The sequence below is a fragment of the Eumetopias jubatus genome, unplaced genomic scaffold (assembly GCF_037043125.1).
Source record: "Eumetopias jubatus isolate StellerSeaLion01/CBP00866 unplaced genomic scaffold, mEumJub1_p1.0 scaffold_14, whole genome shotgun sequence".
Taxonomy (NCBI): domain Eukaryota; kingdom Metazoa; phylum Chordata; class Mammalia; order Carnivora; family Otariidae; genus Eumetopias; species Eumetopias jubatus.
The window spans coordinates 67482865-67498260 of record NW_028274820.1 but is presented as its reverse complement, the minus strand read 5'-3'; the positions used below and the strand labels follow the sequence as shown (position 1 = coordinate 67498260).

At 38.1% G+C, this 15396-nt stretch overlaps 2 protein-coding genes across 3 annotated transcripts in view; one reads left to right on the top strand and one right to left on the bottom strand.

Moving 5' to 3' along the window:
- The window catches only part of MATCAP2 (microtubule associated tyrosine carboxypeptidase 2), a 55514-nt gene that overhangs the window by 29432 nt on the left and 10686 nt on the right, over nt 1–15396 (top strand). For both annotated transcript variants that reach the window (XM_088018610.1, XM_028093890.2), the window contains one exon: nt 14885–15028. In XM_088018610.1, coding sequence (XP_087874736.1) covers nt 14885–15028 — 144 coding nt within the window. The remainder of the gene's footprint in view (nt 1–14884; nt 15029–15396) is intronic.
- EEPD1 (endonuclease/exonuclease/phosphatase family domain containing 1) overlaps nt 10088–15396 on the bottom strand; it is a 156040-nt gene continuing 150731 nt past the window's right edge. Inside the window, exon 14 of the transcript XR_015766790.1 lies at nt 10088–10448. The gene's annotated coding sequence lies outside the window, so the exon portion shown is untranslated. The remainder of the gene's footprint in view (nt 10449–15396) is intronic.

The window sequence follows — 15396 nt, the reverse complement described above, 5'->3', positions numbered from 1 at the left end:
GGAGAGAGAGAGAATCCAAGTAGACTCCACGCTGAGCATTGCTCCCCACTTGGGGCTTGATCTCATGAGCCTGAATCATGACCTGAGCCAACCGAGAGTCGGATGCTCAACCACCGGTGCCACCCAGGTGCCCCAATAGTTAGTTTTTTATTACCCATGTTAATGGAAGGAAACATTTATATGAATTAGCTAAAATAGGAAGATACTCTTTTCTCTCTCTTTGTTGAATAGTTCTCATCAAAGCAGCCACCTTTGCTTTCCTGCTGGGACAGTGCTACACCAGACATGAGTAATTCATTAGGGTCAGTAGTAGGTAATAAATGCAGTAATAGAAATAGCCACAAACAGTGGCATGAAATGGAGATCGTAGAAGGAAATGATGCTTAAAGTCAAACATCTAAGTAAAAATAAAGCACTGAATTGGTTTATAAAGAAAGCTTTTGAATTTTGATTTAGTTCTAGACATCTTGCATCTTAACCTCTGGGGTTAAATATATAGTTAGGAAAGATGCAAGATTAAGTATTGAGGAATGTTAGTATGGATGAAGAACAGATGTTAAAGGCTTATAGTTACTAGAAGAAATGTGTAGATATGTTTGCAAAATATTGTTATGTCAAAAACATACAATAAAACATTTTCATCATGTTTCCATTGTACCATACCAAAGTACTCCATAAATGTGCACTTGTTAATCTTTATAATATCTTAAAACCCAACCCTCTCAACCAATAACAAAATGGATTTTAGCTGTTTATAAGAATTACTATGTTAAATATGAGGTTTGTCAGACGTTTAAATATAACTAAGAAATTGGAGAATTGCCTTCTTTTAGAAAATAGTATTTGATTTGGGACTGATTCGTAGGACTCTTGCTCTATAAGAGAGATGGGCTCAATCTCTGAAGTTTTCTTTGCACTTTATGATGCAGAATGAATACAAAATTTTAATTTTTGTCCCCAGGCCACATACTTATGTAAGTATTGCAGTTTCTGCATTTTTCCCATATATATATATATTGAGGGAAATAAACTAAATGATTTTTGAGAACTCTTTCTAGGACCACACAGATCTCTCTCAGTTGAGACCTAAAAATACTGTAGCGATTTATAAATCAAGATTCTATTTCATGTCACATTGTATATCTGGTTATGTCATTTATTTTGTAAAAACATTTAGCTCTTCTTCCACATTACATATTAATCACAGGAAGGCTCAGTTTCTACCAGCTTTGTTAACTGAAAATTCTTTTATTTCAGATAACAGTGCTTTAATACAACATAATCAGCAAATGATTTGGTTTGTTAAAACTAGTTTTCTAGGGGCACCTGGGTGGCTCAGTTGGGTGAGTGTCCAACTCTTGACTTCAGCTCAGGTCTTGATCTCAGAGTTGTGATTCAGGCCCCATGTTGGGCTCCACACTGGGCATGGAGCCTGCTTAAAATAAACAAACAAAACCACAAAAAACTAATTTTCTAAATAAGTGAGATTTGTTTCTCCAAGTAAAAAAAAACAAACCTAAAAATTAACCATTTCAATGTAGTTCTTTCTACAGTGCATATTCAATTTGACAAGTCAGGAGAATGCTTTTCAAACTTTTCTAAGAAGGTAACCTAACAGCAGAAATGTCAAGAGAATAATCCAGGAAATCCAGGGCAAATCTATGTTTTATCTTAAATTCACGTGAATTTCACATTATACTTTATGATGTATCTTTATGCTAACATAGAAACATGTAAATTGTTTGTCTTCAAGTAAATGTTGACTGCTAATTCAATTAAAGGCTGTCTAGACCAAAGAAAACCTATTTGTGGGCCACATTTATCCCTTGGGTTGCTGGTTCATCACCTCTGCTTTACCAGATCTGTTAAATATAAGCTCTGTTGTATTGGGACCTATGGTTAGCTTAACATAAAGAGTTTTAGGTGTGGTCCTCAGTAAACAATGTCTTATATAAATGGAATAGATAATTTATTGTTCTATTAAAACTCATGCATTGACATAAATACATAATATCACATCATGTTCTAAAGTAAGACAAGTATTTATTTTCCTTTTTTGATAGAAGCAACTTAAATGGAAATCAGACCCCTTCGCTGATAGCGGGATGTCTTGATATAATATTGATATAATATTTCTTTAAGGCTAAGTTTTAATTATACTAACACTGAAAGTGCTTTATCTTGGTAGAACCCAAGTAGGTCCAACTTAAAAAGAGGAACGAAAAAGCAAGTCTCTTTTAAATTCGACCTCTCCTTCATGACACAGTTTTCTGTTTAGCAAATCACAGACCTGTCACAGATAACCTAAAGTTAGATTTTTTTTAAAGATTGAGTTTAGTGTGGTCCATATTAGACTGAGAAGTGGGATCATTTCTTTTTTTTTTTTTTTTTTGAGATTTTTATTTATTTATTTATTCATGAGAGGCAGAGGAAGAAGCAGGCTCCCCATGGAGCAGGGAGCCTCATGTGGGACTCCATTCCAGGACCCTGGGATCATGACCTGAGCCACTCAGGCGCCCAAAGTGGGATCATTCTTAACCTGATGGTAAGGAAGATTTTCTTATATTCAGAGATGGAATAATACCCCATCAGATCGCATGTCTTTGGAAGAAGTTGTGACCTTGATGACTCATTGAAAGAGCATTTTGTTGATTTGCCTTTGAAAATTTGCCTAACATGCATTCTTAGGTTCTTAACAGGGTCTTTGCTTCAGAATAGCTTGAATATCTGCTTTTTCCTGGTAGGTGGTAAAAGAAGAGTTTTTGTTACTAAGCTATTTATAAATATCTTATCCTGGTAGCAGTTACCTTCTGATATTCACACTAACCATTGTATCTGTCCAGACTACCTCCAAATCTGCTTACACAAGGATGCAGTAGGGGTGAAGGGGGTGGAGAGAAGAAGGCTGCAGGTGGCATCTTTCTTTGTTCTACTGTGTTCATTCACTTGTTCCTTCATTGACGTTAGATTCAGTGTCTCAGATCTATTTATTTCCTGGGTTCTGCATATGTAGAATATAACTTTTGGAAATACTTTTTTTTTTTAAAGATTTTATTTATTTATTTGAGAGAGATAGAGAGCACGAGAGGGAAGAGGGTCAGAGGGAGAAGCAGACTCCCCGCTGAGCAGGGAGCCCGATGCGGGACTCGATCCCGGGACTCCAGGACCATGACCTGAGCCGAAGGCAGTCGCTCAACCAACTGAGCCACCCAGGCGCCCGGAAATACTTTTATTATAATCTGATCATAGTCTGCAGTCTGTTTTATAGAAAACTGATTATGTATTGGAGAAAGTATTTGCTTCAGTCTCTCCTGCTGTCCATACTGCATCCAGTGTCTATTTCTACAATACAAATCTGATGTCATTTGCCTTCCTGAAAAACATCAGGGCTCCTCATAATTCGGGATTAACTCTAGAATCTGTAGCATGGCTTACTGGTCTTTCATCTTTTGTGATCTGGCTTGTGCTTACATTTCCAAGTCAACTCTATCCTACCAGCTCTATTCATCTTGTGCAAATTATCTATCATAGCACTTATCACACTGTTATTCACAAATTTCCTTTTTTGTGTGTGTGTGTGTCCTCACCACTGCTGAGAACTGACTGCTTTGATAAAAAGTGTATTTTATTTCAACTATTTCCAGAATCTAGCACTGTTCCTGGCACTAAATAAATGAGTCTCCTGATGCCTCTTCAACCTGGAAACTGTATTTCACTTTCTTTACTTTGTATATGCTTTTGACTCTATTCTTTTTGCCTGGATTGCCCTCTATTTCCTCTAGCATCCACTTTTATTTACCTTTCCCTATAATCTCACAATATATATACCTTCAACAGAGTGTTACTAAATTTTGTTGATTTATATGTCCTCTCTGCCAGTCTAATGGTTAGACAGGAACTTAGAGTCTAAAATGTAAAAATAAAATGTAAAAATGAACAAAAGTGTCAGTGATTAGGGTTGCTCGGCTGGCTCAGTCCATAGAGCATGCAGCTCTTTTTTTAAAAATTGTATTTATTTGAGAGAGAACACAAGCCATGGGTTGGGGTGGCGGGGGGGAACAAAGGGAGGTGGGCAGGGGGAGAGGGAGAAACAGACTCCCCGCGGAGCAGGGAGCCCCATGCAGGGCTTGATCTCAGGACCCTGGGATCATGACCTGAGCCAAAGGCAGACGCTTAACCGACTGAGCCACCCAGGCATCCCTAGAGCATGCAACTCTTGATCTCGGGGTTGTCAGTTCAAGCCCCATGTTGGGTGTAGAGATTACTTAAAATCTTAAAAAAAAAAAGTACCTGTGATTAGCACAAAGAAGATGAATGGTCTTTATTGATAGTATTCTGGAAATTTAGTAATGTACTTTTCAAACAGTAAATCCGTGTTTGTGGCCCAAAGGTCAGGTTTAACCTGAATATATGTTTTGGGGGGTCAGCCTCCTATTTTTTTTTTTAAAACATTGGAATATAAAGACGCTCTTCTGTTGTTTCTCCCAGATGTTATGCTCAGTGGCTTTACACAGTGGTTACTGCTTGCAGCTGAAGGTATCTGAGTGTATGACTACTGCTGTAGTCTCCCATCAGTTTGTGGCTGTCCTACCTTAAATGGGGGCCTGATGATCTGATTGAGTAATCCAAATGTTACTTATTTTGCTGCCAAGAAGCAGTAGCTACCATTGAAAACTTCATTCAGCATTTGGGATTTTGCTTTTTATTCTAAGAATCTCAAAGTGTGTGTGTGTGTGTGTGCGCGCATGCGCATCCATACCTCATGCTTATTTGTGTTTTTATTACTGAGTTGTTTTTTTTTTTTTTAAAGATTTTTTATTTATTTAGAGAAACTTTGCGAGCAGGGGGAAGGGCAGAGGGAGAGAATCTGAAGCAGACTCTGTGCTGAGTGGGCAGCCCAGTGTGGGGCTCCATCTCAGGACCCTGAGATTATGACCTGAGCTAAAATTAAGAGTCAGATGTTTAACCGACTAAACCATTCAGGTGCCTTGAGTTGTAGGAGTTCTTTATATATTCTAGCCATGAGTCCTTATCAGATAAGAAATTTGCAAACATTTCCTCCCATTCTGTGGGTTGTCTGTTTACTTTCTTGATAATTCCTTTGAAGCACAAAAGTTCTCAATTTTTTTATTTTTATTTTTGTATATATTTTTAATTATGTTAGTCACCATACAGTACTTCATTAGTCTTTGATGTAGTGTTCCATGATTCATTTTAATGGGCACTGGGTGTTATATGTAAACAATGAATCATGGAACAAGTTTTCAATTTTGATGAAGTCCCAACTTACCTATTTTGTTGTTTGTACTTTTGGTGTCACATCTAAGAAACCATTGCCTAATCCAAGGTCATGAAGATTTATGCCTGTGCTTTTTTCAAAGAGTCTTATAGCTTTAGCTCTCACAGTTAGGTCTTTGATCCGTTTTGAGTTAATTTTTGTATATGATATAACATAGGGGTCCAACTTCTTTATTGTATATACAGCTATCCAATTGCCTCAGCACTATTTGTTGAAAAGAATTTGATTACTCTGTGTGTGTGTGTAATATCTCTTACTTATTTTAATTCCAGTGTGGTTAACAGTGTTGAATTAGTTCCAGGTATACAGTATAGTGATTCAACAATTCCATATATTTCTTAAGTGTTCATCAAGTGTGCTCTTAATCCCCTTCACCTATTTTATGCATTCCCCCACCCACCTGCCCTCTAGTTACACACTGTTTGTTCTCTATAGTTAAGAGTCTGTTTTTTGGTTTATCTTTTTTTTTCTTTGTTCATGTTTTGTTTCTTAAATTCCACATATGAGTGAAATCATATGGTATTTGTCTTTCTTGACTGGCTTATTTCACTTAGCATTATACTTGGTAGATCCATCCATGTTGCAAATGGCAAGATTTCATTCTTTTTTATGGCTGTGTAATATTCCATTACACACACACACACACACGTACACACCACATCTTTATCCAGTCATCTATCAATGGACACTTAGGCTGCTAATTTGGCTTTTGTAAAAAATGCTGTAATAAACGTAGGGGTGCATATGTCCTTTTGAATTAGTGTTTTTATATTCCTTGGGTAAATACCCAGTAGTGTGATTGCTGGATCATAGGGTAGTTCCATTTTTAATTTTTTGAGGAACCTCCATACTGTCTTCCACAGTGGCTGCACCAGTTTGCATTCCTACCAGCAGTGCACAAGGGTTCCTTTTTCTCCACATCTTTACCAACAGTTGTTGTTTCTTGTGTTTTTGATTTTAGCCATTCTGACAGGTGTGAGGTACTACCTCATTGTGGCTTCTTTTTTTTTCTCTTTTCTCACTGTGGTTTTGATTTGCCTTTCCCTGATGATGAGTGATGTTGAGTATCTTTTCATGTGTCTGTTGGCCATCTGTATTTTGTCTTTGGAGAAATGTCTATGCATGTCTTCTGTCCATTTTTTTAAAAGATTTTATTTATTTGAGAGAGAGTGTGTGAGTGGGGGCAGGAGCAGAGGGAGAGGGACAAGCAGACTCCACTCTGAGCATGTAGCCTGACAAAGGGGCCCACTCCCACAATCCTGAAACCATGATTTGAGCTGAAACCATGACTTGAGCTGACACCAAGGCGCTCAACTGACTGAGCCACCGAGGTGCTCCACTTCTCCCCATTTTAACTGGTGTTGAGTTGTAGAAGTTCTTTATGTATTTTGGATACTAACCCTTTATTGGATATGTCATTTGCAAATAATCTCCCATTCAGTAGGTTGTCTTTTTGTTTTGTTCGTTGTTTCTTTTGCCGTGCAGAAGCTTTTTACTTTGATGTAGTCACAGTAGTTTATTTTTGCTTTTATTTCCCTTGCCTCAGGAGACATATCTAAAAAAATGTTGCTATGGCTGATGTCAGAGACATTACTGCCTGTGCATTCTTCTGAGATTTTTATTGTTTCAGGTCTCACATTTAGGTCCTGAATTTATTTTATTTTTGTGTGTGGTGTAAGAAAGTGGTCTCGTTTCATTCTTTTGCATATAACTATCCAGTTTTCCAAACACCATTTGTTGAAGAGACTGTCTTTTTCCCATGGCATATTTTTTGCCCCCTTTGTCAAAGATTAATTGACTGCATAATTGTGGGTTTATTTCTGGGTTTTCTTTTCTGTTTCATTGATCTGTGTGTCTGTTTTTGTGGAAGTACCATACCATTTTGATTACTACAGCTTTGTAATATAAGTTGAAGTCTGGAATTGTTTTTTTTTTTTTTCCTTTTTCAGATTGCTTTGGCTATTTGGGGTCTTTTATGGTTCTGTAAATATTTTACTATTGTTCTAGTTCTGTGCAAAATGCTTTTGGTACTTTGATAGGGATTGCATTAAATCTATAGATTTCTTTGGGTGGTATAGACATTTTAACAATATTTGTTCTTCCAATCCATGAGCATGGGATGTCTTTCCATTTCTTTGTGTCATCTTCAATTTCTTTCATCTGTGTTTTATAGTTTTCAGAGTTCAGGTCTTTCACCTCTTTGGCTAAGTTTATTCCTAGGTATTGGTGTAGTTGTAAATGGGGATTGTTTTCTTAATTTCTTTTTCTGCCACTTCATTATTAGTGTATAGAAATGCAGCAGCTCTCTGTACATTGATTTTGTGTCTTGCAACCTTACTGAATTCATTATCAGTTCTCATAGTCATTTGGTGGCATCTTTAGGGTTTTTTCACATATAGTATGACATCATCTGCAGATAATGAGTTTTACTTCTTCTTTACCAATTTGGATACTTTTTATTTCTTTTTCTTGTCTGATAACTGTGGCTAAGACTTCCAGTACTATGTTGAATTGAAGTGGTGAGAGTGGACATCTTTGTTTTGTTCCTGACCTTAGGGGAAAAGGTGTCAGTTTTTCTCTGTTGAGGATGACGTTAGCTGTGGGTTTTTCATATAGGACCTTTATTGTGTTGAGGTATGTTTCCTCTAGACCTGCTTTGTTGAGGGTTTTTATCATAAATGTATGTTGTACTTTATCATATGCTTTTTCTCTGTTGAAATGATCATGTGGCTTTTATCCTTTCTCTTGTTGATGTGATGAATCCCAGGAATAAATCCCAGTTTTAACAAGGTGCACGTGTCCTCCATAGGAAGTGCTGGCTGGTACTGTGATGGAGGCCCCACAAAGCTTGTAGTCAGCAGACCAAAGTGTTGGCAAACTTGCACTGGTCTTCTGGGGGAGGGGCTCACAGCATTGGGACTGAGCAGGCCTGGCTGGAGGGGGCAGGGCAGCCTCCTGTGTTGAGTCAGTTGGGTAGTGAGAGTACTGATTCCTGCAGGTGGCCAGGTGTTTAATGCTGGGTTCTGGAGAGGGAAATGGCCCTGCCCGCTCCTTTGTTCCTAGAGAAGCCTCCCAGTTTAATCTGTCCTTCTAGGATAGGCTCTACAATTAGTAAGTAACTCTTCCTTCCCTTATGCCCCAGGCATTTTTTCTTTTCTTCTTTCTTTTCTCCTCTTTTTTTTTTTTTTTTTAAAGATTTATTTATTTTAGAGAGCGTGAGTTTTTGTGCACAGGAGAGGGGGGTAGGGAGACAGAGAATCTCAAGAAAACTCCTCACTGAGCATGGAGCCCATACGCAGGGTTCCATCTCATGACCCTAAGATCATGACCTGAGCCAAAATCAAGAGTTGGATGCTTAATGAACTGAGCCACCCAGGCGCCCCCTACCAGGCATTTTTCAAACTGCTGCTTCTATTGCTATATCTTTGCAGGCTGTTTGTTGTGCTTTGTGCTTAAAGGTGGGGACTTAGTTTTCCCCCCATGTGTTCTTTTCTTAAATACAAATACTCCAGAGAAAAGATATCAACGACTAACTGGCAAATGAGAGAAAGGTGTGGAGCCTGCTTAAGATTCACTCTTAATCCCTCTGTCCTCCCCTCCCTTTCTCCCTCTCTTAAAAAAAAAAAAGTATAGAGAAGAGAATAAATAAAATCCCATAATTCTATCACCCACAGATAATCACTATTCACATTTAGTGTGTTTTCCTTGTCCCATGCCTAATGGTGTTCATAATTGACATTAGTATACTTTTATGTATCTGTATTTTCTCATGTCATTAACTGTCAACATTTCTTTTTTGTCAGCATAATTTTCACTGTATATATTTAATAAAATGGGTATACGGTAAGTCAGTTGAGTCTTTTAGTTGTTCCTACTGGGATTTAAAATTTCATAGTTTTGTTAGTAGTGCACTTTAGGGGGCTTTTTGCAGTGAGCCATGCAGTGGAGGTGCTAACTAGGATAGGCCTGTACCAGCATTTAAGTCAAGGAAGGGGGACCATACCTGAACCAGTTACATAGGAATTGTTCTTTCCTTCTCCCAGCCCTCAATATACTGAAGGGAAAGAGAGGCCCAGAAAATTGGAGAGGGATGAGAAAGAATCCAATCACTATTATACCTTTCTTTCTCAGTGAAGGTTCTTTAGGCCTCAGGCCAGGCCTGTCCTAGGGGAGGGGAAAGAGCTTTAAATTAGATATGATTGACATTTTAAATTGGATTAAATTGGCTTCGAGTAGACTTTTTTTTGAATACTTGAGAATTATTGGAAAGCTAAAGAAATTGGTTAAGATATTCAGGGAAAGGAAGGAGAAATTCTGGATGGCAAATTGAAAAGCGATGATTGGAGAAAAATAAGCCACTTGTTTTAATTCCCCACCAAGTAATATTGGGACATTTTTGATTAACTTTAATGATGACATTAATGGAGAAGAGAGATTTGACATAAACTTTATTGCCCCTAAAAGTAGTTAGCCATGTGGATGAGGCATGTGAAAGTGTGATTCTCCCAAGGGGTATAGATACAGATTCTCTGAACTCAAGGGAAATGAATGATCTCCCTTCTTTTTTCTTAAAACAAAAACAAACTTTTGGTGGGGGGGGATGAGGAGATGTGGATCAAAGGGTACAAACTTTCAGTTATAAGCTGAGTAAGTCCTGGGGATCTAATGTACAGATGATTATAATTAATAATACTGTACTGTATACTTGAAATTTGCTAAGATCTTAGATGCTTTCACCATACATAAAAAATGGTAACTATATGAGGTGATAGCTGTGTCAATTAACTTGATTGTGGTAATCATTTTATAATGTATACATATATTAAATCATTACATTGTACCTCTTTAAAAAGAACACATCACGTGGTATATATAATTTTTGTCAGTCATACCTCAGTAAAACAGGAAAAGAATGACTTTTTCCTCTTGATCATAACACTAATATATTCATATTGTAAAGAATTTTAAAACTTCTGAAAACTACAGGTAATAAACATCAATGCAGTCCATCATTCCATCCCAGACAGGAGCAGCAGCCTTTGGGTATATTCTTGCAGGCTTCCTTGTGCCTTCTTAAATTGCTTATTGCCTTTTCCTTTTTCCAAAGCTGAGATCATACTCATAAAATTTTTGTGGCCTGCAGTTGAGGCTGCATAGAGAAGCAAAAATTGTAACATAAAAATATTCACTGATGAAATGACCACTCAGCATTTCTGATTTTTCCTGTAAAGCTTGAATTTATTCACTCATTTAACCACTGTTTCTGTCTCTATGCTGGGGGCTATTACAATACAGATGGATTGGGAAGTTATTTCTTGATGTCAGTGAAGGATACTGGAGATCTATGTGCTCACTGACAAATCTGTCTAGGTTGGACCAGTTGAAAAACTGATGGAAGAAATCAACAGAGATGACAACAAGATAGGCACTTTATTTTTTTTTTAAATTTTACTTATTTATTAGAATGGGGGAGCACAGAGGGCTAGGGAAAAGCAGGCTCCCCGCTGAGCAGGGAGCCTTATGAGGGTCACAGAGAGCCTGATGCGGGACTTGATCCCAGGACCCCAGGATCATGACCTGAGCTGAAGGTAGACACTTAATCAACTGAGCCACCCAGGTGCCCTGAGGATAGGCTCTTTAAAAGAAGAGTATTGGACATGACATCATATTAACATAACCTTTGGGGAACATCAGTATAGCTCCCGGGTAGTGTTGCCATTATGATGCCATGTAAGCAAGACGAAATGAAGGCTATGATGTTCTATTGTCTATCATTTTGTTGGAAAAATTACCCCCCCCCAAAAAAACACCCATTTAAAAAAAATTTTATTGTTATGTTAATCAGCATACATTACATCATTAGTTTTGGATGTAGTGTTCCATGATTCATTGTGCATAACACCCAGTGCTCCACGCAGAACGTGCCCTCTTTAATACCCATCACGAGGCTAACCCATCCCCCCACCCCCCTCCCCTCTAGAACCTTCAGTTTGTTTTTCAGAGTCCATCGTCTCTCATGGTTGGTCTCCCCCTCCGATTTCCCCCCCTTCATTCTTCCCCTCCTGCTATCTTCTTTTTTTCTTCTTAACATATATTGCATTATTTGTTTCAGAGGTACAGATCTGTGATTCAACAATCTTGCACAATTCACAGCACTCGCCATAGCACATACCCTCCCCAGTGTCTATCACCCAGCCACCCCATCCCTCCCACCCCCGCACAACTCCAGCAACCCTCAGTTTGTTTCCTGAGATTAAGAATTCCTCATATCAGTGAGGTCATATGATACATGTCTTTCTCTGATTGGCTTATTTCACTCAGCATAACACCCTCCAGTTCCATCCACGTTGTTGCAAATGGCAAGATCTCATTCCTTTTGATGGCTGCATAATATTCCATTGTGTATATATATACCACATCTTCTTTATCCATTCATCTGTCGATGGACATCTTGGCTCTTTCCACAGTTTGGCCATTGTGGACATTGCTACTATAAACATCGGGGTGCACGTACCCCTTCGGATCCCTACATTTGTATCTTTGGGGTAAATACCCAGTAGTGCAATTGCTGGATCGTATAAAACCCCACTATTTTTAATCATTCTTTGATCCAATATTTAGTACGAGTATAAAGGTTGCCTATATGTTAAACTAAGTATGTTTTATCTTAACATTTATAGGGTACTTTTTCAGTATAAATTTCCCATCAAATTTTTGTTTCCCATTATGAATATGAATGCTTACTATGAATATGAATACTTAATAGCCTTTTTTTTTTTTTTAGCCTGATTGGTTTTTTTGTTTTTTTGTTTTTTTTTAAAGATTTATGTATTTATTTATTTGACAGAGAGACACAGCGAGAGAGGGAACACGAGCAGGGAGAGTGGGAGAGGAGAAGCAGGCTTCCCGCGGAGCAAGGAGCCCGATGCGGCGCTCGATCCCAGGACCCTGGGATCATGACCTGAGCCGAAGGCAGACGCCCAACGGCTGAGCCACCCAGGCGCCCCAAATATGAATACTTAATAGCCTTTTACTAGTACTATTTATTGGTGATAACAGGGAACACCTGTATTTAATTTTTTCTTAATTCTCTAAACTGTTTATATCTGCTGTAATAAACACTGTAGTTCCCCTTACCTATGGTTTCACCTTCTGCAGTTTCAGTTACCCGAGATCAGCCTCGGTCTGGAAGCAGATGATCCTCTTTCTGACATGTTGTCAGAAGGTCAGTGGTAGCCTAATGCTGCTGCCTGTGTCATTCCCCTCCCTTCATCTTATCACATAGGCATTTTATCATCTCACATCATCAGAAGAGTGAGTATAGTTCAGTAAGATATTTTGAGAGACCACATTCATATTACAGTATATTGTTATAATTCTATTTTATTATTGTTAATCTCTTACTATGCCTAATTTATAAATTAAACTTTATCATAGGTGTGTATGTATAGGAAAAACATAGTGTGCATAGGGTTTGACACTCAGTGCAATTTCAGGCATCCACTGAGGTCTTAGAACGTATCCCCTGAGGATAAGGGGGCGGGGACTACCATAGTAACCAGATAACCACATTTTTTTTTCTAGTGAGTAAGCATATGCTAGAAAAGCTAATTTTATCTAAAATTAAGTACATACTTAAAAACATATAACTACAGGTCATAATAAATTTCCTTAACCTTTTTTAGGTCTAAATATCGGTCCAATGTAGAAGGTACCACTTCTGTCTTTCCTGGAATTAAGGCCAGATTTCTCATACTCTTCTCATTCTGATATATTGATGACTAGTCATCATTAGACTGGTGTATGTAAAAAATCTTTGCTAATCTGCTGAAGTGGGTTTTTGATTGTGTGCTTTTATTCCTTTTTTTTTTTAAAGATTTTATTTATTTACTTGACAGAGACAGCGAGAGAGGGAACATGAGCAGTGGGAGTAGGAGAGGGAGAAGCAGGCCTCCCGCTTAGCAGGGAGCCTGATGACGCAGAGCTTGATCCCAGGACCCTGGGATCATGACCTGAGCAGAAGACAGACGCTTAACGACTGAGCCACCCAGGCACCCCATGCTTTTATTCTTTTAATTATCATAGTTGTCATATAAAAAAATTAGCCTCTGGGGTATTTGTGCTCTATTCCAATTCTCCAAGATCCTTCTTTTTGCCCTGCACATGAATCACCTGGCAATCTTGGTAAAGTGCATGTTCTGATTTGATAGGCACGGTGGGGGTAAAATTCTGCATTTGAAACCAGCTCACATGTGAAGCCAATGCTGCCAGCCTTTGGACCACACTTTGAATTGTAGGGCTTTTGATAACAGTTTTGGGAACAAAAGCCAGTCAAAGCATATTGATGCCATTTCTTGTTATAACTTTATGACACATGCCTAGTTTATTAGTAATACATATTTTTCCAACAGGGATATAGATGTTGAATTGTAACTTGTAGTGTGTGAGTTTTCTGTAGGTTTTGTGTTGGGCATACTTTCTACAGTGGTGGCATTTAGAATGAACATACCGATGACGACAATAATGATATAATAATAATTGACAGGTACTGACCACTTACTGGCCCCAGACACTGTGCTTTACAAAGATTGACTATATTTTCCAAATAAAACCATGAAGTAGACATTATTATTGTTACCCCATTTAAAAGTGAGGAGGGCTTGGTAACAAGTTAAATGACTTGCCCATGGTCACACAGCCAGAGTGGGGACAGAACCAGGACATCAATACAAGTAGTCTGACTCTAGAGCTTATTGTTTTAATCTCTTTACTAGTCTGACAGTAGTCTGGAAACTAGACTTCATAAAATGGATTTTCTAGCTTCTCTCACAATTGCTGTAAGATATATTTGATTTCTCTAGCTTCTTTCCCAAAAGACTTTTTAAAGATTTTTCTATGTTTTCCTTTCTTGTGGCTTTCCCAAGATACTAGTGATCTCTAGCTTTTAGTCTTCCTTTCTGCATATTTGTGTTAGAAAAGATCTCAACTTTCAGATTCTTTTGATGTAAAAATTTATGAAGAATGAGAAGTAGGTAGTACCTGTCCCTGAATGAAAGATAAAAGTGTTTTTAGTAACATTGACACTGTTTTCTTTGAAAGACTAGCCCTGGAAAACTTCAGATTTTATAAGATTGTCACAGAAGAATGGTTGATTCTTTTGTGTGTTCTTAAAAATTGGGGCATTTTTGTCTTTTTCTGAATGGCAATTATAATTCAGTGATTAGTCTGGAGACATACCTTCCACTCTGAGTTCTCCTGCCAGACCACCAAATTGTCTTATCGAAGCCAAGGAGCCCCTCTGCCTTGCCTTCTCAGACTGTCAGATGATGACACTATATACAATACCTTTAAACACTCAGCGTGTGAAGGGAAAGAGGATTTGTAAGTACAGAGGTGTTTGTAAAAATTTGTGACAATGAATGAAAGCTGTTTAGAATCAGTTATGGTACCTCCCTTGCAGTTTCATTTGGAAATCAATAAACACAGCACAGGTCATGATCCATAAGAATATAACTGGTTTATTACTCATCTCAAAGCAATAAGACGCTATTTATTTTCATTATCCCTGTTTTTTTTTTTTTACAGTCCATCAATATTATGGAACTGACTTTACAGAAATATGGAAGTTATGAAAAATTTGAGCAGGCCACTGGTGGCAGCCTGCTATCTAAAACTCGAATCTGGAGTCATGTTCGGAAGTACATGATGAAAGAAGGCTGCCTGGGTGAGGTATGAATTGGGAGTGATAACAAGATGCTGTTGGCATTTTAACTGCTCATTTAATTAGTCACCCAGAGATCTCACTAAATTGAATTGCTGTGTTCAGTTTCTTTGTGTTTTTCTTTACTTACTACCCTTTCTATATAGCCTATGGGATTATGGGAATTGTTTTATGAAAATTACTAATGAAGCAATTTGCCTCAGTGGCCTCCTCTTATTAGCAGCCAGTTCAAAATGGTCAAGCAGAGAAGCGGACTCTGGCTTGTGTACCTTCCTTTGCCTCATTTTAACCGGGGGGGACTGTATTTGACAGCACAACAGGGCACTGCCTCCTCAGCACAGCCCTCTACTTTCCTTTAATCCAGGAAAGGTTCTTG